The 25,783-nt window shown below is 56.7% G+C and overlaps 1 protein-coding gene across 1 annotated transcript in view; it reads left to right on the forward strand.

Annotated features, from left to right (window-relative positions):
- The window catches only part of CMIP (c-Maf inducing protein), a 230,443-nt gene extending 205,754 nt beyond the window's left edge, over positions 1–24,689 (forward strand). The window contains exons 10-21 of the mRNA XM_079800071.1: positions 2,458–2,811; positions 10,390–10,455; positions 11,625–11,651; positions 11,895–11,943; positions 13,536–13,643; positions 15,848–15,964; positions 17,457–17,597; positions 18,371–18,418; positions 19,722–19,868; positions 20,826–20,931; positions 22,181–22,251; positions 24,456–24,689. Of these exons, the coding sequence (XP_079656197.1) occupies positions 2,458–2,811; positions 10,390–10,455; positions 11,625–11,651; positions 11,895–11,943; positions 13,536–13,643; positions 15,848–15,964; positions 17,457–17,597; positions 18,371–18,418; positions 19,722–19,868; positions 20,826–20,931; positions 22,181–22,251; positions 24,456–24,509 (1,288 nt within the window). The 3' untranslated portion in view covers positions 24,510–24,689. The remainder of the gene's footprint in view (positions 1–2,457; positions 2,812–10,389; positions 10,456–11,624; positions 11,652–11,894; positions 11,944–13,535; positions 13,644–15,847; positions 15,965–17,456; positions 17,598–18,370; positions 18,419–19,721; positions 19,869–20,825; positions 20,932–22,180; positions 22,252–24,455) is intronic.
- The last annotated feature ends 1,094 nt before the right edge of the window (positions 24,690–25,783 follow it).

Raw genomic sequence — 25,783 nt, forward strand, 5'->3', positions numbered from 1 at the left:
GGGATATGTGGCAAGGTCTGGAGACGTTTTGGGTTGCCAAGCTTGGGCAGAGGGCAGGGTGCTGCTGGCATCCAGTGGGTGGAAGTCAAGGATGCTGCTGAGCATGCAGCCCCCCTCAGAGAACCCGGAATTATCCGGCCAAAATGCCCATAGTGCCAAAATGTCCTGATCTGGTGGCTGGCTATTACACGGGAATGTGTGAAAACGCACGAAGCTCTGCACCTCAGATTTATGCACTGACTGTTCTGTGTGAGTTACACCCGGGTATGCTGGAGCCCTGTTACACTTGGAAGCACACCTCTTCTCAGTTCCACAGTCACTGATGGCACATTGGTGCCTTGAATTTAGTCACAGTGGGAGTGTTTACACTAAGGAAATTGGCAAACACTACAAAACAGGGCTTCCTTTTTTCCCTTTTTCCGGAGACTAGGTTGTTAGACATTTACCAGCATACTGCTGGTTATAGCTTCATAAAAAAGGGGGGAAAGTGGTGCCTGAGCCCCACCCACTACAATTCTGATTGAATTGGGATGGCCCTAGCATTGGATTGTTCCCAAGGCAAGTCAAGTTCATGGCCAGAGTTGAGAACCCCTTCTCCCGGGAGAGGTGAGGAAGGGATCCTTCAGCGGGTGATATTTAAGTTGAGACCTCCTAGCTGTTAACTAGGTAAGAGGCAGGGTGAGGTGATACAGGCAGAGAGAACAGAACGTGCAAAGGCCTGGCAAGGCAGGAGAAGTCGCCATTAGTCACATTTTCTACCTGTGGTTAACCACCTGACCTGCTTCTTTAAAAAGCAGACTCCTCAATGTCCCACTTTGGGCTCGAGCCCAGGAATCTGCATTCTTGGCAAGCTCCTCCGGTGACCTGCTCCACCCTAAAGATGAAGGGCCACAGCAGAGGAGGAAGTGAAGGGAACTGTGACTGCAGCAGAGAAAGGGAAAGGAAGAGAAGCAAAGATGATGTTGGAGAAGGGGGCTGGCCATGGACTGCTGGCTGCTCAAACCTCCTGTGCTGAGCTGCTCCTGGGGGTTGTGTGTTAAGTGCAGGTGCAGACGCAGCAGGTGTGGCGCAGGCCTGAGACTCTGCTTGTCTAACAGATGCCCAGTAATGCGGATGCTGCTGGTCGGGGACCACACGTTGAGTGGCAGAGCTGTGCCTGTGTTTCAGTTGCAGAGTTTTTATTCAGAGAGCATTGGCATTGCTAATGGGCTTTCAGTTAAGAAGGGACTTGATGAGATGTCAGTTTCCAAATTCCCCTCTGGCAGCAGCTGCATGGAGGGTGGACGAGAGGGAGCAAGCATGACCTTGGAGGAGTCACGAACGGTGGTTATAACCAAGTGCCCAGGGTGGAGGCACAGGGTTATTAAAACGCACGTACCCCCTCAGAGCCCACAGTAGTTTGGGTTCCAAGTGATGTCATTAGTTCCTCCAGGAAATCACCAAGGGCCACAACCCTGGGAGACCTTTCCCGGGCTCAGGTCCATCCCACCCTGTTGGTCATTCCCTGGAAGATAAAACTCCGTGATGTCCTCAGGGCCCATCCACGGTGCTCCCAGTGGTACGTGATGTACTCACACAGAGCAGACAACTTGACCCAGGTTAGCATGGCTCTCTGGAACATCACCCTCTGAGCCAACAGCCTTGAAAATCCACTCCTAAATCCCAGCAAAGGCAAACCAAGGGAAATGGAGTGTTGAGCATTTGAGCAGCAAATTAGCTCTGAACCCATAGAGATAGTTACGCTGCCCTCCCCCCACAGACCACACACAATTTTCCAACAACCATAGAATTTTCGGACTTCAGCCCATGGCGTTTGTTTTTCCCCAGCAAAGTTTACAGTGCATTTATCAAGCATCCTTGGTGGGCTCAGCTCAGGCCTGGCTCATGGCAGGTGCTGGATAAATGCAGGCCCTCTGTGTGCGTCGGGTCCGAGTTCTGTGCTCGGTCCAGTCCTTGTACACAAAGAGGATGTGCATCTTTGGAAGTACAAGGCACATGCACGTGGCACATTTAGGGAGGGACTGAACGAGCTGTTTGTGACCATACCATTGTGCTCTGAGTCTCCCTAAAAGCTCCTCAAGGAGTTCTGATCTGATTGGGCTTTGGGATGTTTAGATGTGCCTCAGGGGACACTGGTGTTCAGCCAGGGATAGAAAGCTCTAATTCAAAGACAGGGTGAGTGTGGCAGGTGGAAGAAATCAGAGAAAACTTCATGGAGGAGGAGGACCTGCATGGGATCATATGGGATCTTGGAAGCCACCATGGTGTCAAATCCCAGCCCCTTCCACTTAGGAGCCCTGTGATCAAGCGTAGGTCATTTGACCTCTGGCGCTTTTTTCACCCGTAACATGGAGATGGCCAGAAGTGCTCACTGGGTCTTGTAGCTCACAGCTGTTAGGACTCCAGGGCCACGTGGCACCGCCTGCACTCTCATGCCCTCTCCGTCTCTCCCCGCAGCCGCGACAATTCCCCAAGCCTGAAGGAGATCCGGAACGGCTGCCAGCAGCCCTGCGACCGGAAGCCCACCTTACCTCTGCGCCTTCTGCACCCCAGCCCGGACCTGGTGTCTCAGGAAGCCACGCTGTCCGAGGCACGGCTCAAGTCGGTGGTCGTGGCCTCCAGTGAGATCCACGTGGAGGTGGAGCACACCAGCACTGCCAAGCCGGCGCTGACGGCCAGCGCGGGCAACGACAGTGAGCCCAACCTCATCGACTGCCTCATGGTCAGCCCTGCCTGCAGCACCATGAGCATCGAGCTGGGTCCCCAGGCTGACCGCACGCTCGGCTGCTACGTGGAAATCCTCAAGCTGCTGTGAGTGTCCCTTCAGTGGGATGAGGGAGGGGACTTGGCTTTGTAGTCCGTATTCACTGGCTCGAGGCGTGCAAGGGTGGGCATGCTTAGTGTGCACACTTGAGTTGGGGTGTGGGTACGCATGAGTGTGGGTGCACATATGCAAAGTATGAGGGCACACATTTTAGGTGTGTATGCATGTATGCTGGAGTGTCTGGGCACATGTATAGGGATGTACACATACATATATGCCTGAGTTTGAGAATATGTGTGCGTGAGTGTGTGCATGAGCACATGGGTGCCAAATGTGACTGTGAGTCTGAACCTCTGCACATTGTGTAAGGCGTGGGCTCATTCTGAGTTTGTGAGTGTCTTTATATATGGGAATGGCTTTGGGTGTGTGGGGCGACAGCATGTGTGTGATTGCCTGAGCATGTGTGTTTAAGTGCACAAGTGTGGGTGTGTCTAGTCACTGTGCTGCTTTTATGCAGGAGTGGCTATGAGTGCACACAGGTGGGTATGAGCATTTGTACACAAGATGTACAGTGTGTGTGTTTCTCTGTGTGTGAAAGCAGGTGTGTCCATGAGCCAGCGTGTGAGTGTTTGTGTTGTGTGACCTGTGCGTGCCTTGTGTGCTCAGTGTGGTGGCCTGCTTTATTTTGGGGGGGTGCCTGTGGGTGTCGGGTAGTTGTGTGTGTGCATATGCAGCAGTCTTCTGTAAAGGGCGTATCTTTGGGAAGCGCCCCCCGGGGGTGTGCTGAGGGCCACGCTCTTCCTCGGGAGGTGCCTGCGGATCAGGCCCCATGCCGTCCTGGCTGGTGGAAAAGCTCCGACGGAGCCAGGGACCAGGTCTGTGCTGGGTGTTTCAGGTCTCTCCCTCCCCTCCCTGAGCCTCAGCAGTGTGACTCTGCAGTGGGGATCTGCATCTTTGACCCTCATGAGTCTTTCTAGTTCCACCACTCACACTTGTACCACACAGACTCCTCCCAAATTCATGCACCTGGTTCCTCGGTCCCCAGGTGGAGGGACCTGGCCTGGCTCTGTGGTCCCACGGCCAGCTTGGTGGGAGAATCCAGCAGATGCCTCGCCGCTCGCTCCCACAGCCCTGGCCCTCAGAACAGAGCTCGGCCCCTCAGGACCAAGTCCAGAGGTTGGCATTGCCAGGTGCAGTCAGTGGGGTGGTGGGCTTTTCAGAGGGGGTTGGGGGAGGGCGTATGGCACCTGTCTGAAGTCTGGGCACCAGGCCCCTGGATCAAGGGGAGGCCTGGCTCCAGGGGCTCGTCAGGGCTGACGGGGTCTCCAAGGCGGCTGCAGGCTCTGCAGCACAGGTTCAGCCTCTGTGGTGAACGTGTTGCTGTCTGGAGGGTGCACAGGGCCCGGATGGTGGAGGCAGCCTGCCATGCCTGCTGAGCCAAGAGCTAGTCTGGGGGGCCTAGGAGGTGCCCCGAGCTCTCCAAGCAGGGCTTGTTGTGTCTGTGAAGGTGAACACGCACACACAAGCACACACACATGCACATACCTACACACGTCAGGCTTCGTGTGGTTGGAAAGGAGACTGTGGGTGCTGCATCCGCAGACACTTCCTCTCCTGTCTAGGCCCTGGAGGCCTCCTGGGGTCAGCTCCAGCCTCACCGTGGTCCTAGCCGCAGAGGTCAGTGAGGGCACAGCCACATCTAGCGACACTCCACCCTCCCGCCCCCCTCCGCGCGCGCGCGCGCACACACACACACACACACACACACACTGGTCGAAGGAAATTGCAGATTCTGCTCAGAGATCTCCTAGAACATGCCCCACTTTCTCACAGGAGTGTGGTCTGCCCTCTGAGAGACGCGCCGGCCACGGCCCTCATGTCCTCCTCGCCCGTTTGAGGCAGTGCCCCAGGCCAGAGATGGCCCTGCTCTCCACTCGGCCTGCCTCTGGCCGGCTGCCACAGGCACCTGGACTCCCAGGCCTTCTGCTGGCTCGGGCCCGGACTCACATTAAGCACTAAGGGTTTGAGTTTCATCATGCAGTTCACACACGTTTTTTTCTTCTTCATAAACATGCTCATGAATGAGGACTCTGTTCTTCCTGATCTGCTTCCAGACCTCCTGCCTGCCCGCATGGCCCGGCTGCCAAGGCGCGGCGGGGGTCAGGGGCCCGGTCAGGGGCCGCCCGCTGGGAGCCGGAGGTGTTCTGACCGATGCGCAGAGCAGCCTTACCTCCGCCTGGTGTCTCCACAAGGCAGGGTTACCATGGGGGCGGGAGGGGGTTCAGAACACAGTGTGGGCTGGCTAACTTCTTTTCCGAGCAACTTGCCTTCTCCATCTCTGCTGCCTGCTTGAGTCACTGGCCCACTGGAGGGCCTGGGACACGCCGGGCCCCCCAAGCCCTAGCACCTCAGAGCACGACAGCATGGGAAACATGGGAAAGAGCGCAGGTTCAGAGCCAGTCTGCTGGGCTCGAGGGCCACAGAGATGTCAGCATTAGCTTGTGACCTGGGCAAGTTACTCGTCTTCTCTGAGTCACAGCTGCCTTGGGGCAGTAGACGGGTGGAGGGCATGGCTCTGGGCGCCTTGCAAGTGTCGACACCAGGCAGATGGGAGTTACTACACTTCCTGAGTACAGCTGTGTTTCCTCTATTTTAAGACACTGTTGAGAGTAAGATGATTTAACGACACTTTGAGAGGAAAACAAAATACCAATATGGCATTCAAAGCTCATTGATGGCAAGAAGCATGCATCTGGGGATATAGGGAATGCATGTATGGCAATCTTCTGGTAATTGTGCAGCATTCTTGGCTCCTCTTGCCCTCAGTGTTCTGGTCTGTGAAATGGGTATCTTTCTCGGGGAGCTGCTCTAAGAATTTAGTGGCATGGGACCTTGCCGAGCTGGTTCTTGGTAAGAGAGGACTGCTGTTATCAATAGGAGTGCTCCCTGAATGAGAGTTACGTGTAAGGAATGAAAGAGGAGGCTCTAATTGGAACTGAGGGGTCTTAAGAGGGCATTGTGGGGGGCAAAGGAAGCCAGGCTTAGCACCTTGGCCCAGCTTGTCAGCCCTATTCATCAGACCACCTGCTGTGAGTATCACGCCCCCTTCCCCCGCCCCCGCCCCCCCACACACACACACATACACAGTCCGCTCCCTAAAAGGCCCCGGCCTTGGTTATGTGTAGGAAATCCCACACATCGTTACAATTTCACACCTCTGAAAGGAACGTAAGCCTCAGAAAGTTCCCTGGAGATCCTTGAAGAGGAGGACTATTCCCGATGCAGGTCAAGGTTGCCCCTGAAAACATCCCCTTGTGAGGCCCAGGCTGGGTGGTCTGACTCAGGAGCTGGACAGAGCAGCTGCGTCTGTGGTGGTTTGGAGTCCAGCTCTTAGCCGGCCGGGCACCTGCATGCGATTCACGTATTTACTTACCCATCTGTTTATGCACTCCTTTATTGAACATTTATTGCGCACCTCGGCTGGCCAGGCTCTGCTAGATGCCGGGGTCCCAGCTGCTCCCTCTGAATCTAGTAACAGCAACTGCTGAAGGCAGTGACACCGCCCGCCGGTGAGGAGTGGGAAGCTGCTGGCCACACGGAGGCCACAGACAGGAAGAGCAGGGAGCAGCCATTGTGAGGGAGAGGGGCACAGGTCTGCGCTTTTTGATCAGCTCAACTCGGGATAGTTATTTTTGCAAAAACCTGGGTTTTAAAAGAGGCCTGGCAGTCTGGAGGTCAGCTGGAAGATGCCCCAGCCGTCGGGGGCTGTTGGGGAAAATTCGGATGATGGGGGAGGGGGGTTTCTAATGACGGGGAGGTGTAACTAGAAGCAGAAGGCAGGTGCCAGGAGGGGACATGGGAAACGTGGTACATCACCCAGCATAGTCCGCTCCGTGAACCGCCCCAGCCAGATGCCGCCGCTCCGCTGAGAAGAGACACCAGGAGTTCGGTGCAGGGAAGGGGGATTGATTGGGGGCTTAGAAATCCTGTCTCTTCTGTAAGTGGGGATCTAGAGCTAGCCTGGCCCCATTAATGTGAGGAGTGAATGTTGGGTGCCTGGAGTCTGAAGCTGTCGGAGGTCCTCAGATTGCTCGAGGCGCCTCTCCCTTCCTCCCTGAGCCAGGGAAGGCCTCGCTGTCTTGTCTACTTCCTGGGGGTGGGTGCGTCAGGCTGCTCATAGGCCTGCGCTCTCCCTCCCATCCCCGGCCTGCCCGACTCGCCAACCCTGAGGCTGGCGCAGCTCTCCAGATGGCAGGTGCTCTGCTCATGGCAGGTGCTTTGCTCTCCAGTCCTTGGGCCTGGCCAGTCCCTGGACACCTAGCCTCCTAGCCTCTGCCCAGCACACCCATTGCACATGCTCAAGCTGGTCGGACCCGGAGTTTGGAGCAGACTTGGAGCTGGGCTGGGCAGGGGCGAGAAAGGAAGTGTCTGCCTCTTCTTTTCTTTCCCTCCTTGTTCTCTTTCCTGATCCCGTGTGAGCCGTGGGGAGGCCAAGCTCCAGGCTGGAGAGACGAAGGAGGGAGAGGGCTTCCTTCCAGACCCCTGGCCTCCGCCTCCCACTGAGCTTAGCACCTGGGAACAGGGGACAGGCTTGTCAACATCCCTTTCCATTCAGGAGTGAGCCCTGGCCGGGTTATGTCATCGCCCTGGATGGAGCCCAGCGTGTGCCCACACACTGGGCACAACACCCACACTGATTACGGGGGATTAAAGTCGCCTTCGAGTTTTCTGCATTGATGGCATTTTTACAAAGAACGTATTTCATTATTTTAAAGCAAAAGGAAAACTAGTAAGTGCCTTTTTTGATAAAGGGAAATGGCCTTTCTTCACAGGTAGATGCAGGGGACACGCAGTGCCATGTAGCTCAGTGGGTAGGAACACAGACGCAGGAACTAGCGTCTTGAGCTTGGGCCAGCACGTGTCCTCACTGGGACTCAGTTTTCTTGTCTGTGGCATGGGGCCAGGTCTCTGGGAGGAACACCTGGCCTGATCCATGTGTGTATCCACAATGTTTGCTATTACTTTTAGGTTTTCTGGAAACCAAGAGTCAGTCAGTGGCAGGTGGGTGTTGCGAGGGAAGGGATTCCTGCAAAAATGTGACCCTTCCCCCGGAGAGAAGCATACAGGTATCGTTCAGAAGGGGGCTCTGTGTCCTGATGTGCATCTGACAGGCCTCTGAGCACCTGCCCAGCCACCCATGGGCGGCACAGAGCGTGTGCCCAGCCTTGGGCACTGGGATCCACGGAACCCTTGCTCCGTGTTTCCTATCTGCCTGAACTCAGATGGTCACCGAGGTGCTCAGGGTCTCGCTCTCTCACCTGTAAAGCAGGTGTGATTCTCCCTCGTCCTTTCGTGCCTGTTCTGAGGATTAAGCAAGCAGGTCCTGCCCAGCACACAGCCCGGTAGGCGCTCGGTAACCCTCAGCCAGCAGCACTGTAGGACTCAGCTCAGGCAGCCAGGCTTTTGGAGGAATTCTCCCCTGCATGTCCGGCGTTTGAGTCTTTCCTCCGAGCCCTCCAGGTTGTGGGCTGGGTTCCAAAGGCGGACACTTGATCACCATGTGTTTGGAGAAGGTGGGGTGGGAAAGCTCTCAGGAGTTAGCTAAACCATCCCTTGGTAGTGGGGCAAATACCAGTTCTCATCTTTTTTGGCCTAAAGCACAGGTGGACAAATAGCACGTAAACATACACAGAAAGTTGGGAGAACAATGAGGAGAATTCATCAAGAAAGCTCCTTGGGCCCTGGCCGGGTGGCTCAGTTGATTGGAGCATTGTCCCGTACACCAAAGGGTTGCCGATTCGGTTCCCTGTCTGGTCAAGTACAGGAGGCAACCAATCGATGTATCTCTCTCACCTAGATGTTTCTCTCTCTCAAATCAATAAAATTATGTCCTCAGGTCAGGATTAAGAAAGAAAAAAAGAAAAAGGAGAGCCCTCCTTAGGGCGGGGGGCCTGGGACGGGACAGAGGGAACCAGAGGAAAAGAAGGCTGAGAAACACCGAATTTAACATGAAGGCGTTAGGGGGCCATAGGACCAAGAACCAGGTGTGTGCACTAACCTGGCTGTGCAAACGCTCCGGGGCCTGGGGAGGCCTGTCTGTCCTCAGGCTGAGGCGCTGCCGTTCCCCAAGTTTCTGACCCTCCTGGCTTCTCCGGGGAGTTGGCAGAAGGAGCCGCTTCTTTAAGAAGCTGTGCTGGTGGGAGGGGCGCAGCCCTGCTGGCTACCCAGCTGCCTCCGGAAGGAAGCCGCTGCTGCCATTCAGCTCTGCAGTCACCTGGGCAGTTCCTTAGCGCTTCTCACCTGTGACGGGGACTCTCGTGGCGCCGATTCCCTGAGCTAGCAAGTCCCGACATGGTGGGTGCTCAGCTAACTGCAGCTGTGGTCATCCTTCAGGCGGATGCTGTTCCTGCTGTCGCACAAATGGGATGGGACTTCCTGCACTCGGTCTCGCCTGAGACCTCAGCTGAGGTCTGTCAGGGCAGCAAGGGGTCTGGCATCAGTCTGGACTCAGTTTTTCATCAGCCACTGCTGTGTTAGCCTCAGTTTCCCCATCTGTTAAGTGAGGCTACTCATATGATCATACTCTATAATAATAGCATATTAATTGTATAAATATATATAAATTACATACAATCATAATCTTCATTGTGAAGAGTTAATGAACAGAGGTAAAGCTTTTGGCATATGCAGAGTGCATGTCCAATGTGTTGACAAAGTTGTAGCTGTTATTATTTTTTTCAGTATTATTACTACTACCATTGGTGTTATTATTGCTATTAGCGGTAACTGTTTTTTGTTTTTGTTTTTAAGCTGTTATATGGACACAGACTAGCAGTATCCAGTATATCAGGAGGGTTGACCCAAATAACAAATAAATTTCCTATAATTTTTATTTTTTGTGAATCAGTCAGTTCTGGTTAATCAAAGATGAGAATGACTTTGTATTCCCAACCTAATCCCCCTTGTATTAGTCTGTATTAGTCTGCCCATGCTTCCATAACAAAATTACACAGACTGGCGGCTTAAACAACAGGCATTTATTTTCTCCCAGTTCTGGAGGCTGGAGCTATGAAATCCAGGTGTGGGCAGGGTTGATTTCCTCTGAGACCTCTTTCCTTGGCCTGTCGATGGTCGTCCTGAGTGTCTGTGTCCTCACCTCCTCTTATAAGGGACCTACCCTGTGACCTCATTTTGCCTTAGTCACCTCTTTAAGGACCCTGTCTCCCAATACAGTTGGATTCTGAGGAGCTGGGGTATTAGGACTTCAACATTTGAATGTGTGGGGGGTACATTTCAGCCCATAACACCCCTGATAGTTCAAAAGATGGTACAGTGACCCCATGGCCTGAGTTCCAAGGCCAGGAGGGAGGAGATTCTGGGGAGTGGATGGCCAGCCCCTTCGGCTGCCATAAGGAGGTCCCTGGACCAGTTCTGTCCACCAGGCCTCGCAGCCATGCTGTAGCCACCAGCTGCTGTCCCAGCTCCCCGCTCACTGAGATGTCAGAGCAGAGTTGGTGCCACCTGAGCCTCTGCCAGACTCTTGCCCGGCCTGTGGCCATCCGTGACAGCTCGCTGCAAACCTCGCCCTTCCAGACCAAGCCTGACCTCACTCCTTCTCATTTTAGGTCGGACTACGATGACTGGAGACCGTCTCTGGCCAGCTTGCTTCAACCCATTCCATTCCCCAAAGAGTAAGTCCCACACCCGCCGCACACCTGTGAGGAAAACCTGAGCCATCCACTGAGTCCCTAAGGGGGCCAGTCCTGTTCCCACGGGCCCCCTGGGAACATTGTGGACGACAGCGGGAGATGGAGATGTGGTTCTCAGCTTCGAGACCCTCGGAGATGCCCCCCTGGAAAATGGGGAGATCACTCCATTGCATTGTTAGGATTCACTGAGTTGAGAGTGCCAACAGCTGTCCCCACCGTGCCTTCATGCAGTAAAGTTAATGATCTTGATTATGTATCAGATGGGAACAGTAATACCTGCCTCCTCTCTCCGAGGCCATGGTAAAAACATAAAAAAGCATGTGGAGTCGCTTTACATGTCATACAGCGACATGCCAAAAGCTCTCATGTCCATTATGTCCACAGTGAGTTGGCCAGAAATGGACCCTCTGCCTCTCTAGCTGGCCCTTGCCCCACTCCTTGTATTGAATTTATCACAGCAAAATAGGGAGAAAACCAGGCTCTGAAATGCCTCCAGGTCTCTCTCTCAGTCGGCGGGGAGGAGCCAGGCCTCCGGAGGCAGCCGGGCTCTCTGGAGCCGATTAGCGAGCCCGTGTTTATGAAATGTGGCTCTCTGAGGGGGACATTACACTCAGTAATTGCCCCATTTGCTGGCTGGGCTGGTCCCCAGGGGCCCCCAGGACCCGAGACCAGAGAAATCTGACTCCTGAGAGCCGCTGGTCTCCAAGAGCAGTGGCGTCATTGGCTGCAGCCACCGTCCCCACAGCCCAAGGGACACACTTGACAGTGGGCCCATGATGCAATTCGCTTGGAGAACATCCCCGAATGCCGCCCTGGTGCGCACCTTAATTAGTGCGAACACCTAACGAACACCCCTGGGTCCTGGTGTCCACGTGCAGACACACAGGCCACACGCATCCAGCGAGCGCCCTCCTGCTCACAGGGTGGGGCTGGGGCGGCTGAGGGGCGTGGGGCTCAGTCTGCTCACTCATCAAAGGAGGCTTTGTTTTGCAGCTTCAAGTAGGGACAAAATGTCGGTGCTTCATTCCAGCTTCCTGTCCATTCTTCGAGTCAGCCATAGAGCCTAGCGTCCCCAGAGGAAGAACTCTGGAAGGTTGCCCTGTTCCAGAAGCTCCCTACTAATCGCACTCTCCCCTTTGTTTTTGTTGCAGAGCCCTCGCGCACGAGAAGTTCACCAAGTGAGTATTTGGGCAGCGCCCTTGTTACCTTCTTCTAGCGCGAGTCCCTCTGTCTCAGGGTCATCCCAGCGGCCAGCCCTCCCTCCGTCACCTGCATTCTGGGAGGCAGTTCATCCACACCGTCCAGGCCCATCCAGGAGTTTCCTCATCCCACCAGCTCCACTGGGCTGGCTCCCCTCAGACCCCGTCCTCGTCCCCCTAGCCCGGACCCTGGGCATGACTGTCCCCACGTGTCTCTTTCAGGGAACTGAAGTACGTGATTCAGAGGTTCGCCGAGGACCCACGACAAGAGGTGAGGCCTCCTTTTTCCTCCTAGCCCGGCCGTCGGGGCTCCAGCAGGCGCTGTCCGTGGCCCTGTCAGGGCCTCCTTGTCACCCACGGGCATTCAGAGCAATGGACAAAGGCTCCTTGCCGTGTGCATAAACATGCTCACCCTGTCTCAGACACACGTGTTCTCATTTAATCCTCATAACCCTACCAGTAGGTTCTATTTATCCCCATTTTACATCAAAATTACCCCCTTTCGGAGGTGAGAAAACTGAGGTTGAGTTCCATCCCCAAGGTCGTGCAATTGGTACAGGCTGAGGCAGGATTCGAACCCAGGGAGTCTGGCTGCAGAGCCTGTGCAGTAACCAGCTCTGCCGTGGGCACACTGGGCCAGGCAGAGCTGTGGAGACAGCAGGGTGCTGGCCCTGCCCGGAGGAGCTGAGGCCCCTCCTCCGTGCAATGGGTTCCCGGATGTGGGGTGGTCTGTCTCCTCTGTGCACATGGGTTCCGGGATGCAGAGGAGAGAGCAGGTTATTGATGGACCTGAATATACTCTCCTCGGGCCATGCTGTAAAGCCTAGTTCCAGAAGGATCTAGAAAGACCTAGTTCCAAAACACCATGATTCTAAACCCTGATCCAAAAGCAGTCCTGCGCCTGATGGGAAGAAGCAGGACTGGCAGATAGGAAGCGTCTACCTGGCCGGACCAGTGATGGGCTCCCTGTTTCTAGGATTCTCAGAATCCCCTGGAAAGTGAGCCTTTATTTCAAACTTCGAAGTTTGGAGAATAAAAGTGGTACCAGCTGCGCCCCAGAGCAGAGAGGCAGAGCCAAGTGCTGGGAGGGCCTCGCCCGCCTTCTCCTGTGGCCTCCTTTGATTTCTCTCCTGTTTCTCTTCCTCCCTCTCCCTTCACTCTCCACTCCTGCTTTCTCCCTCCTAAATGGAGCCAGGGTTGTTTTCTTATAAATCCTTTGCTATATTTGTCGAATAAGGTTTCATGCTCTTGATTCCTTGCTTCTTTGAAGCTGATAAGTTAACATTCGATGTCCTCCCGACGCAGAGGGAAAATCAGAGCCCACCGCCTGTGTTTTGTTTGCTTGTGCTTAATTGAATATCTGTGATTCAGGCCTCAAACTGTCCTTCCCTCCTGAAGGAAACGCTGGGCGCTTCTCCACTTTCTTCGGAGGCCGGGAGGAGGGGAGGAAATATTGTTTCTCTCTCTGTGCGAGCACAGCGGTGGCCAGGGTGGATGTGGACTTGTTCCTCCCAAACACGCACCCGTATTTGCACATATGCACACCCGGCCCAACCACCCTGGGAAAGAGGTTGACAGCCACTAAAACTGCCCCTCACCCTGGAAAGAGACCCTTCTAGGGAGAGGCACAGAGATCAGAAGGGGGTGCAGATGGGACCTACTGAGGGGGTGGCAGAGTCCCATGAGGACAGGACCCAGAGAGGACAGCACCCCTGAGGGTGAAGTAGGAAAGTCGGGGCAGACACTCAGGGGCAGGGGTGCTGATAACCAGGAGTGAGGGCCAAGCCCTTCCCGTGCGTGTAGATGGCGGTTCAGCGTTAGGGTCGGTCTGCGGGCACTGACCCTGTGCCTCCCCTCCCGCAGGTGCACTCCTGCCTGCTGAGCGTGCGGGCCGGCAAGGACGGCTGGTTTCAGCTCTACAGCCCCGGAGGGGTGGCCTGCGACGACGATGGGGAGCTGTTCGCCAGCATGGTACGTGGGGTCACCTCTCCCGGGAAGGGAGCTGCCCGCGCCACGTGGGCCACCCCGGGGACTTCCAGGCCAGCGTGAGGCTGGTGAAGATGGCGGTGGGAGCAGATGTCACTCTCCCCTTTCCTGCCCGAGCCGGCACCGGCTAGGGGCTTGAACTCTGCCCCACTCGGTCTCACTCAGCTGTGGGAGGTGACGCTGTTACCCCATTTACAGACGAGGAGGCTGAAGACGAGGTTAGCAGCCCAGGCTCACACAGTTCATCGTGGTTGCCATGTTAAGTCCAGGGACTGAGCGCATGGCGATTGTAGGAGGCACCGAGGTCCGCCAGCTCATCGCACCCTGCAGTGGAGGCCCGGGTCGGGATGGTCGTCCCACCTTGGAGACTCGGGGTGTGAGGTCACCAGACCATGAACTGCACCGGTGGTGACCTTGGTGCCTTTGTGCACTGTGTCGGACACCTCACGTGCACTCCCTCTTAATCCTCACGGCAACCCAGCCCTTAATCACACCCATGTGGAGATAGGCCCAGAGGTGCAGAGGTCACACAGGCCTTCCAACTTCTCGTCCTCCTTGACCCAGGCCCAGGCTGTCCAGAGCCGGCCCCTCCTTCCAGTGGCAGAGTGTCCGTCTCCTGAGAGGAGCACAGGCTCCATCTCCCAGGCCAGATGCTCCTCCAGGTGACTGGCCACCTCAGATGTCCCACCTGTTGACAAAACCAACTCAGTTCCGAGGTCACACCTGTTCCCCAGCCTGAGACGGCGAGAGGGTCAGCCAGGCCGGGCCAGATGGCAGCGCTGCTACGCACTCGCGGGACGACCTTGGGCTGCTAACCTGCCTCTCTGGGCTTCAGCTTCCTCGTCTGTGAAACAGGGAGTGGAGTGTAGTCTTTTGGGGGTCCCGGGGATCACGTGTGATAGCAGGGGCAGGGCGCGGCGCGGCACACAGCAGTGCTCGGAAGGGACGGCTGTGGTTAGTCCCGTCTCTGCTGGGCGGCGGTTCCGCAGGCGAGCGCTCATGAGGCTCTCAGTGAGCCCAGCTGAGATCCTGCGGTGACGACTCCGCCAGGTGCTGCCCCTGGAACTTTCTGGAAAGGGGCTTATTTTTAGGTCATTTTTCTTACGCACTCTCTCCACTCCTCACATCCCTTTGGAGTGCCTTGGGCATCCTGGAAGTGCTGGCCCTGCCTGCCTGCACCTCCTCTCACCTCTCCCTGCGGCTCCTCTGACGTCACAGCTTCACCATAGCAACACCCCGTGGTCCCCACCCGTGTGTGAGAGAGACTTCAGGGAGCTGGCAGAGCTGTTAATGATGGAGCGGAAAAAATATACTTGGGAAGGAAGGAAGCAGGCAGCCCCTGGGATGCCAAGGCGTCATTTCCACAGATACGCACGCAAAGAAGGTTGTCCCCTTGATTAGGCCACCGTTTCCAGCCATGATGGGCACTGGCTATTGTGTGAAGTCAGGGAGAGCCAACGAGGTGTTGGGGCCCAGCCCTGTCGGTTGGGTCCCCTGCCCCTGGGCCCCGTCTCCAGGAACCAGAAAGAAGCCCAGTTTCCTTAATGACTACTCCTCCTCTAACCCAGGGTGGAGCAGAATTTGCCTATTGCATTCCTGGGGCAGGTGATCACGCACAATACCTTCGGGGCTTACAGAGGGCTTAGGAAGGGCAGGCGGGGCTCCGTACCATACCCTGTCCCGTGAGGCCGGGCACCCTGAGTGAGGGCTGCCCGGGGGTTTCTGCCAGGTTCACCAGTGCTGACCCAGAGGGCCGAAGGGCAGCAGAGAATATGTGATAGGAAGTTGACTGTTTGACCATGTTTAGGAGCACAGTTCAGTGGCATTAAGGCATTCACACTGTTCTGCAGCTATCGCCACCATCCTTCTCCAGAACTTTCATCTTCCCACTGGGCTGCTGCCCCATCCAGTCCTGGCCCCGCCATCCATTTCTGTCTCTAACTGCTCTGGGTCCCTCCTGGGAGAGGAATCCTCGGATTGTCCTTGTGTGTCCTCGAGGTTCACCCACGTGGGAGCACGTGCCAGGGAGGGGCATTTTGAATGCCCCTTGGGGGCTGGTGATCAGGTTGGATCTCTCTGTCCAGACAGGACGTGGTCTGATCAGTGTCTTCTCGTTTCACAAACCTTCCTCACACGGAAGCAGGCACCACAGGCCACAGCCCCTTCACCTGGGCCGTCTCTCCTCACAGGTGCACATCCTCATGGGCTCCTGTTACAAGACCAAAAAATTCCTGCTCTCCTTGGCGGAAAACAAGCTGGGACCCTGCATGCTCCTGGCGCTGAGGGGCAACCAGACCATGGTGGAGGTGAGGAGCCATCCCGGTCCCTGTCCTTGTGGCTGGAGCTCTGAGCACAGAACTGTTCCAGGAGCTGGGGACACAGCGGCGGGCCCGACAGGTGCAGTCCCAGCCTTCGGAGCTCAGCGGGCAGGAGGCCTTGGTCCACCAGTTTCTTCCTTTCACCTGTGATGGGCATCGCCCAAAGGCTCAGGACAGTCTGCTCCGTTTGACTGGTGCTGCGTAACAGACCAACCCAAATGGGGCTCGAACAATAATTACCTCTCTATTACTCACGGAGCTTGGAGTGACTGGACTCAGCTGACCAGTTCTCACTCTGCATCTTCGTGGGGTCACAGTCAGATGGGGGGCTGGCTCACCTCCAAGGCTTCAGGCCTAAGAGGACTCCACCGGCCCAGCTCCCGGCCTCTCTCCACGCAGCAGCCTGGGATAGGAGGGCTCCCACTCACCAAGGAGCACGCACCGGCCGCAGCCCCCATGGCACCTCCCTGCTCCTCTGTCTCCCCCAGAGTCCCCAGAGCCACTGCACAGAGAGAGGCCAGCCAGAGCCATGCCGCTGCCCAGCTCAGCCTCAGAAGTCAGGCGGCATCGCCGCCACTCACACCCGCTGTAGTCAGTCCCCAAGGCGGCGCTGCAGTCAAGGGGACGGGGTTAGACTTCACTCAGCAGGAAGAGCGTCCCAAGCAAGTGTGGGGGATGGTGAGACTTGAGGACCGAAGAGGAGTTCGCAAGAGGCAGGAGCGGAGCCTTCCAGGCTGTGGGACGAGTCCACCAAGGCCCGCAGCAGGAGGCTTGGTGGGAGAGGAGGGGAGGCCAGGCCCCAGAACATAATGAGTCCAGGGCAAGAGGCTCAGGATACGGTGGACATGCGCGAAGAGCCTGGTGCCCGCAGGCCCTGGTGAGGAGCTTGGAGCTTAGTCCTGAGTGCCTTGTGTGGGACAAGGGGAGAGCAGGAGCAGTGGCATGAGGGTCGGCTGGCTCTCCTGGGTGAGTGAGAAGGGAAAGGGGGTCTCAGAGGCAGGACTGTCAGCCTGTGGGTCCGGGCAGGGGGGCCTGGGAGGGAAAGTGTGTGTGCGGCTGCCCGAGACACAGGTTCCCAGCTCCAGCTCAGGGAGCATGTCTGAGCACCTGCTGTGTGCTCAGCACGGGGGCAGGAACCAGGGATAGAAAGAGGTGCCCTGTCCTTGGGCCTGGTGGGCATCATTTCGTGGGCATTTACTAAAAGCCTGCTTGCTGTGCGCTCAGCTGGGCGTACACCAACACTCCCATTGTGCAGGTGGGAAGCTGGGGCAGGCGATCTGCAGTGTCACACAGCGGGAGAGCAGGCTGCTGATTTTCAGAATAAGGCCCTTAGGGTAGAAGGGGTGTATTGAGCTTATTGAGAGACGCCCCCTTTTCAGGGCGCGTGGGGCTGTTGGGATTCGCTGCTTGCCTCTGCCCCTTCAGGGAGGGCCCGTGCGGAGTTGCAGCCGGTGGTAACATGCTCCCCATCTCTCGGCAGATCCTGTGCTTGATGCTGGAGTACAACATCATCGACAACAACGACACCCAGCTGCAGATCATCTCAACCCTGGAGAGTACCGGTGTGGGGAAGCGCATGTACGAGCAGCTGTGCGACCGGCAGCGGGAGCTGAAGGAGCTGGTGAGCCCACAGCTAGGCCGGCCAGCAAGAGCGTGGGGTGCGGGGGGCAGAGCCCAGGGACCTCTGCACCTGTGGGGACCTCCTGTCTCATCGGATCCCCCTCTAGACCCAAAGATCATGATTAGCACCCACCACTCTCCAGATCATCAGAGAGGCACAGAGAGGTCAAGCCAGTGCCCAAAGTCACACAGCGTATTCAGGTCCTGGCCCGACGACCTCCTGTCTCATCCCTAGAGCCATGCATGCCAGTCACTATCTGCTCACCGCCCCCCACCCCATCTCCACCTCCCATTTCAGTGCCTGGGCCTTGGCTTTCAAATGCCAGCACATCTCTTGGCCAAACAGCTCTCTGTCCACATGCTTGCACAGCAGAGCAGAAGTGGCGGGGCATTCACGCCCCCTGTCCCCTGGAGGAGCCCTCAGCCAGTGACTGGTGGGAGAGGGTATGCAAAGGCCTTCTCTCACTGCTCAGGAGGGGTGGCTCTGGGGCGTGGCTCCTCCACCACTTCCCAGAGGTCCCCGGGGCAGCTGGGTTGATAGCAGCACCTTCCATTAAGGGCCTTTATGGACTCCCTTCCGTGCTCCCTGATTCTGGGAGCACCTCTTGAATAAACAGCCTTTGCTCAAACCTTGTCTCGGGTCTGCCCCTGGGATCACAACAATCATGTTGCTTCTACAACCAAGAAATAGGTGCCCGGAGTGTTAAGAGAGGCGGGACGCAGGGAGGAAACTCGGGGAAGAATGGGTCATAATCAGCATGGTTTCTGTTGCAGCAAAGGAAAGGCGGGCCCACCAGGCTAACACTGCCCTCCAAGTCCACAGTGAGTCGGTTTTGTTCTCTGTGGGGCCGGGTGGAGGGAAGAGGCGGGCTGGTCCTCCCTGCTGGGATGGCAGGTAGTGTCTGTTGGACGTGGTTGGACGTGGTGTGGGGAGGTGAACCCGGACCCATAGGATGAACAGCCAGCTTTTTTAGGGGGAACCCAGGTTACAGGAAACCAAACATTATGAAAAAGATGATTGCTTATTTATGTAAACATGTTACGTTATTACCAATAATAATGGTAATAGCTAATATACAGTGAGCATTTTTATACCAGACTAGAGGCCTGATGCACGAAATTCATGCAAGAGTAAGCCTTCCTTCCCCTGGCTGCTGGCACCGGCTTCCCTCTGGCACCCGGGATCCGGGCTTTCCTCTGGCCACTGGCAGGCACATGGGACCCGGGCTGCCCTCACAGCCCCAGCTTTGTCTGGAAGGTGGTCTGGAAGGATGTCCGGTCTAATTAGCATATTACACTTTTATTATTATAGATACTGTGTTATTAAGTTCTTTTATCCTCACAACAATCCACTTAGTTGGTCCTCTTACCATCCCCATTTTGCAAGGGATCTTAGTTTCTTATATCCCAATGCCCCACCATTCTTAGCACATGGCTTCTTCCTCATGGTCCAAAAAGGCTGCTCCAGCTCCAGCCAACTTGTCTGCATTCTGGCCAGCAGGAAGAAGGGAGAGGCAAAGATGAACATGACCCTTCATAGAAGTTCCACTTGACACATCAACTTGTGTATCATTATCCGGGTTTAGCACAAGGCCCCAGCAGCTGAAAAATTAGCTTTAATTCAGGACAGTCAGGTGGCAGCTAAAACTCAAGAATTCTATCGAAAACATGAAAGGGAGAATGGATATTATCCTCAACAACCTCACAGTCTGGGCCTCAGATATTTGTCACCCTCCACAGTCCTGAAAGTTGAGAGGGGGCCTTCGTGTTAGCACGTGGCAAGTGTGTATAGGCTGCTGCCTGGGAGGGGAGGTGTGTCTGCACACATACACGCCTGTGGGGAGGACTTGGCCTTAGAACACCCCAGTTGCTGACTCAGGTGTGAGTCACAGCACTGAAGGCTCTTTCCTCCGTCTGGCAACTGCCACCCACAGGGACAGCCCTCCCTCCCTGACACTCCCAGCCCGCCAGGCCATGCTCTCACCTCCGCTCCTGGGGATTTGCTGCCCCCAGAAACAGCTCTCCGTGGAGCAGGGGAAAGGAGCTGAGGGCAGGAGGTGGATGGCTCAGGGCCACAGGGAGTCCCCAACCGCCCCTAAGCCCCCACCTGCCCATCTATTTGCAGGACGCAGACTTGGCTCGGTTGCTGAGCTCTGGCTCCTTCGGGAACCTGGAGAACCTCAGCTTGGCCTTCACCAATGTCACCAGTGCCTGCGCTGAGCACCTCATCAAACTGCCTTCTCTCAAGCAGCTGAACCTGTGGTCCACTCAGGTACACACGGCCACCTGTGCCCACGCCTGCGTTCTCCCCATGCACCCTGCACCCTGCGCCCGCACCCTGCATTCTCCTCCATGCACCCTCACCCTGTGCCCACGCCTGCGTTCTCCCCATGCACCCTGCACCCAACGCCTGCACCCTGCATTCTCCTCCATGCACTCTGCACTCTGCTTTTGTGCCCTCTGTTCCCTGCCCCCTATACCCTCCTCCATGGCTGGCCTTTCTGCCCAGAGCCCATGGCCCAGTCACTTGATTACCATACCCCCTCCCTGGCTCAGCAGCCACTTCCCAGAGGCAGAGGAGGTGTAGGACCTCATGAAGCCTAGTGGCCATTTCACAGTTGGAGTTGCTGAGGTCCATGGCAAGGGCATGCCAGGCAGAGCTGAGAGGCAGGGTCTCCTGTGCCTGTGGGTAGCTGTGGACCTTTTCCTTGTAATAATGGCCACAGCACAACGACGCCTGCTGCCGGTGCTCAGGATCAATGGCACTGTTAAGCACCTTGGCATGGATCAGCACAAGTGGTCTCCAGCCCACACCTGTGACCTGTCAGCCCCGCCATCGCCACATTGTACAGAACGAAAATCGGCATACTTTCCAGGCCCAACATTCCACTCCTTAGCCCATCCCCTGTCCTGCCCAGGAAAAGGCCACCTCACCTCCCACTCACAGCCCCCCATTGACGAGTGGCCAAACCAGTTTGCAGGGAGGGCCCTTGCCAGGCCCATGTCCCACCAGAAAAAGCTGGATTGGAATCGAGGTCAGAAGAGGCATTTGAGTCTGGAGAAAAGTGAGAACAGCCCAGACCCCAAGGCTGGGAGGGCTGTGGGCCTCAGAGCTGGGCTCTGTCCCTGTCACCTCCCTCCACAGCTGCCCCAACCTCGGGGTTATTTCCTGGGCTGCCTTGGGGGGCCAGAGTTGGTCTCCAGGGCTGAGAGGTTCTGTGCCCCACAGTTTGGAGACGCCGGCCTGCGCCTCCTGTCGGAACACCTCACCATGCTCCAGGTGCTGAACCTGTGCGAGACGCCTGTCACCGATGCTGGCCTGTTGGCCCTCAGCTGTGAGTACTGAGGGGCTGCCAGGGTGGGTGGGGCCCCAGTCCATTCACTCATTCATTCATTCCACTTGACACCATGCACTGTGCTATGTAGCACAAGCATTTATTGAGCACCTACTATGTGCCAGGCACCATTCTAGGTGTTAGGAACAAAATGGGGGGAAATTTCCCTGCCCTCATGAACTTAAATTTTAGAGGAATAAGTAAAAATGAGTAAGGCCCAGCCCTTACCCTCTTGACGCTTTCATAGCCCCAGGGGGTTAGGTTCAAGGAAAGTGCTCCAGGGCATTGCTCCTGTGCTCCCAGTCCACCTGAGTCATCACCTGCGAGCTGGTTAGAAAGGCAGATTCTTGGGCCCCGCCCCAGCCCTGCTGGCTCAGAAACGGCACTTTTATAAATGCCTAGGCGAGTCCTGGCACATTGAAGTTTGAGAAGCGCTGCCCTCATACAAAGAGCCACACAATACTCACTCAGGGAACCTCACAAGGGCATTGTCTGAGCCCAGCCCTCATCTACTGAATGAAGATCCTGGGGGATGCTGAGCCTGGGGAACTGCATTCCCCATTTTAGTCCCATTGGTGTAGGTGAGAGGCCCCGCCCCTCAGAAGGGAGGAACCAGAGAAGGCTTCCCTCGGAGGTGATTGGATCTGGGTGTGAGAGACATACGTAGGAATTGGCCAAGAGGGAGGTGTGCTGGACAGTGGCCATGACTTCTACAAGGTTGTTGTCGGGGTGCTTAGGAGCGGGTGGGGCAGGTGGCAGGGTCAATGGGAGGCAGAGAGGAGGAGATTTGGCGCCACTCTGCAAATGGCATTATCGCTGGGTATCGGTGTTGATGGGGCCTGGGTAGCAGTGCAGATCCCTGGCCCCGCTCTGGCCCCTCGCCTCACATCTCTGATCGTGGACAGGACACTCAGGTCTTTGACAGGCTCCCTGTGTACCTCATGACGCAAACCGAAGTTTGAGGGCTGTTCTGGAGAACCAAGGGCTTGGGTCAGCTTCTGGGGTTCCCTTGGGGAGAGCCAGCCCCATTCCATCGGGGCTTGTCTGGGGCAAAACAACTCGAGCTCTGGTCCAGGCAGTAGAAGGACAAGACGGGGGACCAGAAGGGATGGCAGTTCGGAGGGCAGGGAGAGAACATGGGCCTAGTTCAGATCAGCACGTGCCTGAAACAGGCACCATCTCTTACCTGCAGCTGCCCCGGTGGGGTCTCTCTGACCTAATGACTGTCTGTCTGTCTGTTCTTGTACAGCCATGAAGAGTCTCTGCAGTTTAAACATGAACAGCACCAAGCTCTCAGCCGACACCTATGAAGATCTGAAGGTAATTCCTTCCTTCCGTCCTCCTCCCTCCAGCCAGCATCTAGATAGCGGTGCTTTGCCCTCATGGAGGAAAAAAGGGTATGGCCCCAGCCGATAAGCCAGGAAAGAAAAGAATGGCCGATGGAAAGAACTGATAAGGAGCAGGCCAGCAGGGAATTGGTGGAGTGGAAACAGGGCGGGCCTGTGTGGCAGGGGATGATGGGGACAGTCCTTGAGCTGAGTCCCCAGGGGGAGGCGCCAAGGGTGCGGGGGCAAGAGGAAGCCTCATGCGAAGGTCCTACGGCGGAAGGGTCACAGGAGCTGACTTTGTAGCAAACGTGACTAGAAAGTGAGAAAGAGAACAGACCGGGACAGACCGAGTAAGCCCACGTAGGTCACGGGAGGACTCTGGATCCCATCCACGTGCAGGAGACAGCTTCAGAGGCTCTGACGGGGCCGTGAGCTGCTTAAAGCTTGTTCTGGCTGCTGCGTGGAAAATAGATATTTTTGAGAGGGAGTATGAGCAAGAGTAGAAGCAGGGAGAACATTCACAGGCTGGTGCAGCCACACAGTAAGAGCTGGCGGCAGCCAGATTGGAGAGATGAAACTGGGGAAAGAAAGAGAATCTGAGTAGTGGAATTTTGTCTGGGAGTAGGGAGTAGGGAGTTGGAGGCACTGGGCCTTCAGCAGCCTCCTGCACCCCGTTATCCTGGGCTCAGTACCAGCTACCCCAGAAAGAGCAGGCAGGGCCGCCGAGAGAGCCAGGGCGCTGGCAGGAGGCTGCCGGGACAGATCCTCCAGCAGCTCTTGGCCGAGGCCCCCTTCAGAAGGCCGCCCCTGTCATCTCCCACCTCCGGCTCAGCCAGACCTGCCGCCGGGCTTGATCACTGGCCTCGCCTCCAGACGCCATTGGTGTACCTACTGTGTGCCAGACCCGTGCTGGGGATGGGGACACTGAGAGTGGCAGGAGGAAGCACGGCTAACAGACAGGACAGGGCCTGGGGGCAGCAGGGAGGGGACAGGCAGCTCCACTCGCCGGGGCAGAACTTTCACAGAAGGGAGTCTTGAGAAGCCAGTTTGCCAGGCTGGCGGCAGAGAGGGCCGTCCACAGGGTCCTGAGGGGCACGAGGGAGGGGAGGGGGTGCAGGGTGGGCCAGGGCAGAGCCAGCCTGGGTCCCACCCATGGGACTCAGACATCAGCACCGCCAGCCTCACTCGGGCTCTTGTCAGGAATGCCAACTCCGGGGCCCTCAGACCTGCGCTGTTTTAGGGTCTCCCAGACCGAGTTGCAGGGGCTGTAGTAAGCCGTGGGAGGAAGTCACTTTCATTTTCAAACATTCGGGAGACACCTGGTGCCAGCTGGATGACACTGGCCCGTGCCCCCAGCCTCCGTGTTTCGGGGACTCGGGGGCCATGAAGTGCACAACCTAGTGCCTCCAGATCTCCCCGTTTTTTTCAAGAAAACCTGGAAATCTAGCTTGTCCTGTGCAGTCTGCTAATTTTGAAAGGTTGGCTTAAGGATTGTTTACAGTGCTGTCCGGTGACTGCAGGCCCCGTGTGTGGCCTGTGCATTGGGAGCCATTGGGGGTTGCTGAGCACAGGAGAGGAGCCAGGAGGAGATGTCTGTGAAGAGCTCCCTGGCCGGTGCCCAGGAGAGTTGGGAAGGGGGAGTAAAGGCAGGAGACGGGTCGGCAGCCTCCGTGCAGTGCAGGCTTGTCAGGAAGGAGCAACTGTTCCTAAAGGAGGAAGAGGCGGCGTCCGGGTGGCAGGGATGGAGAGAGGGAGCTGCCTGAGGACCGGCAGGTGGGGCCATCCACAGGCCCCTGGTACCAGAGCTTAGGTGACCTTGCTTCATTCACCTGCCGGTTTCTGAGAGGGATGAGGCCGTGAGCAGTGGTAAAGCGAGACACACCCTTCCGCAGAGCACAGGGCCCTGTGCATTAGGTGTTTGATCCCTGGCATCGTCCCGTGAGCCTGGGACTGGATTCAGATTGGCTCCACAGATGAGGAAACGGAGGCTCCAGGAGGTTTGGGAGGGGGTTGTCCAAGGTCATGCGGCCGGCAGGGGATCCACAGCCCCTCTGAGGCCGTTTTCTCTGGGGCCAGGGACACCCCACCTGCGCTGTTCTCTCTGAAGTCACCCCGCTCTGACCTTCAGGGAGCAGTGAGGTGGGGAGGGCAGGGCCAGGTTCTGGAAGGGACCGGATCCTTCTTGCCTCTCCGCAGGCCAAGCTCCCCAACCTGAAGGAGGTGGACGTCCGCTACACGGAGGCCTGGTGAAGCTCCGCGCAGGAAGGAGTCTGCAGCCGCAACACACAACTCTTGACTAATAGCCGTAGAGCGCCAGGCCTGGGTCCACCCAGCGTCCTGGCTGTGCGATAGATGGGGGTCTTTCTGGGGCAGAGGGCGCTGGGGGAGGGGGAGGGGAGGGTCATGAGCACGCCCAGCCCCCGTCTAATTCTCTTAGCTTCATAATTGGAACCTTGACCTGATCTAAACGGACTTTGTAGCAACCAGAGGAGCATCAGCGGGTTGGGGAGGGAGTGGGGGGGGGGGGGTTGGGGCTGGGGGACCCTTTGTGGATTTTCTTTGCCTTTGTGTTTAATGCCGTGTGGGAAAAGTCAACTCTGAGGCCACCGTCACGTATCCAGTGGGCCTCCGGGCCGAGAAGGAGGCTTCTCCTCAGAGGTCCCGCAGAGAACTCACCTGCCACTGGGACCAGAAGGCCCAGTCCCACCACCCTCATCCTGTGTCCTCGCCATCGCTATGCAAAGTGGTTCTCGTTGTACATAAGATTTAAATAATGCGCCTATTTAAGAAACGTTGACAAACTGCAGGTCTGGGACCTGCCTCTTATTTATGAAGTCTCTGTCCCGCCCGCCCACCTGCCGCCGCCCACCTGCCCTGGCGTGCAGTACTGTACAAACCAGTTGGCTGTCAGGGTAGTGGTAGTGTTATTGTTATTTTTTTAAAGGAAACAAAAAAAAAAAAGAACCTTCTTGGAAAATTAATTGCTTTGTAGTAATGGATTCTGTATGCTAATGCTCTCTCCTCCGTCCGTCCGTCTGTCTGCCCACCTCCCCCTGTGCGTTTCCCAGATGTCTCCAACTTCCCCCCGGGGTGGGGGTCAGGCTGGGGGAGGAAAAGTGGGGTCCCCACATTGTGGTCTTGCTCCTCCAAGGCTCTGGCTTTCTCTCAGCCCCTTTTACACATTTGGAGGGGGGTGCTAAGCTGTCGTCCCCCCCACCCCCGGAGAGGAGCTGCCCCACCCTCTCCCTCTCCCTGGAGAGCACCCGTCCCCGTGCCTCCGCTGTCCCGTCCCTGACTGAGACTCTGCACCTGTGGCCTCCCTCCCGTGCCCGTGGTCTCCTCGTGCATGCGCCTCCCTGCATGGTCTCGGGAGGAGAGCGAGACGTCGCCTCCACCAGCCTGACTGCCCAGCCCCCATGAATGTGACCACTGCACAGACCCTTGTTTCACCCACCCGGACAGCCAACCTCCTTTCTTTTATAAACAGGCGGCTTTTTCTTAACAAGCCTTCACTGTACAGAACA

The sequence above is a fragment of the Cnephaeus nilssonii genome (genome assembly GCF_951640355.1).
Source record: "Cnephaeus nilssonii genome assembly, chromosome: 20".
Classification (NCBI taxonomy): Eukaryota; Metazoa; Chordata; class Mammalia; order Chiroptera; family Vespertilionidae; genus Cnephaeus; species Cnephaeus nilssonii.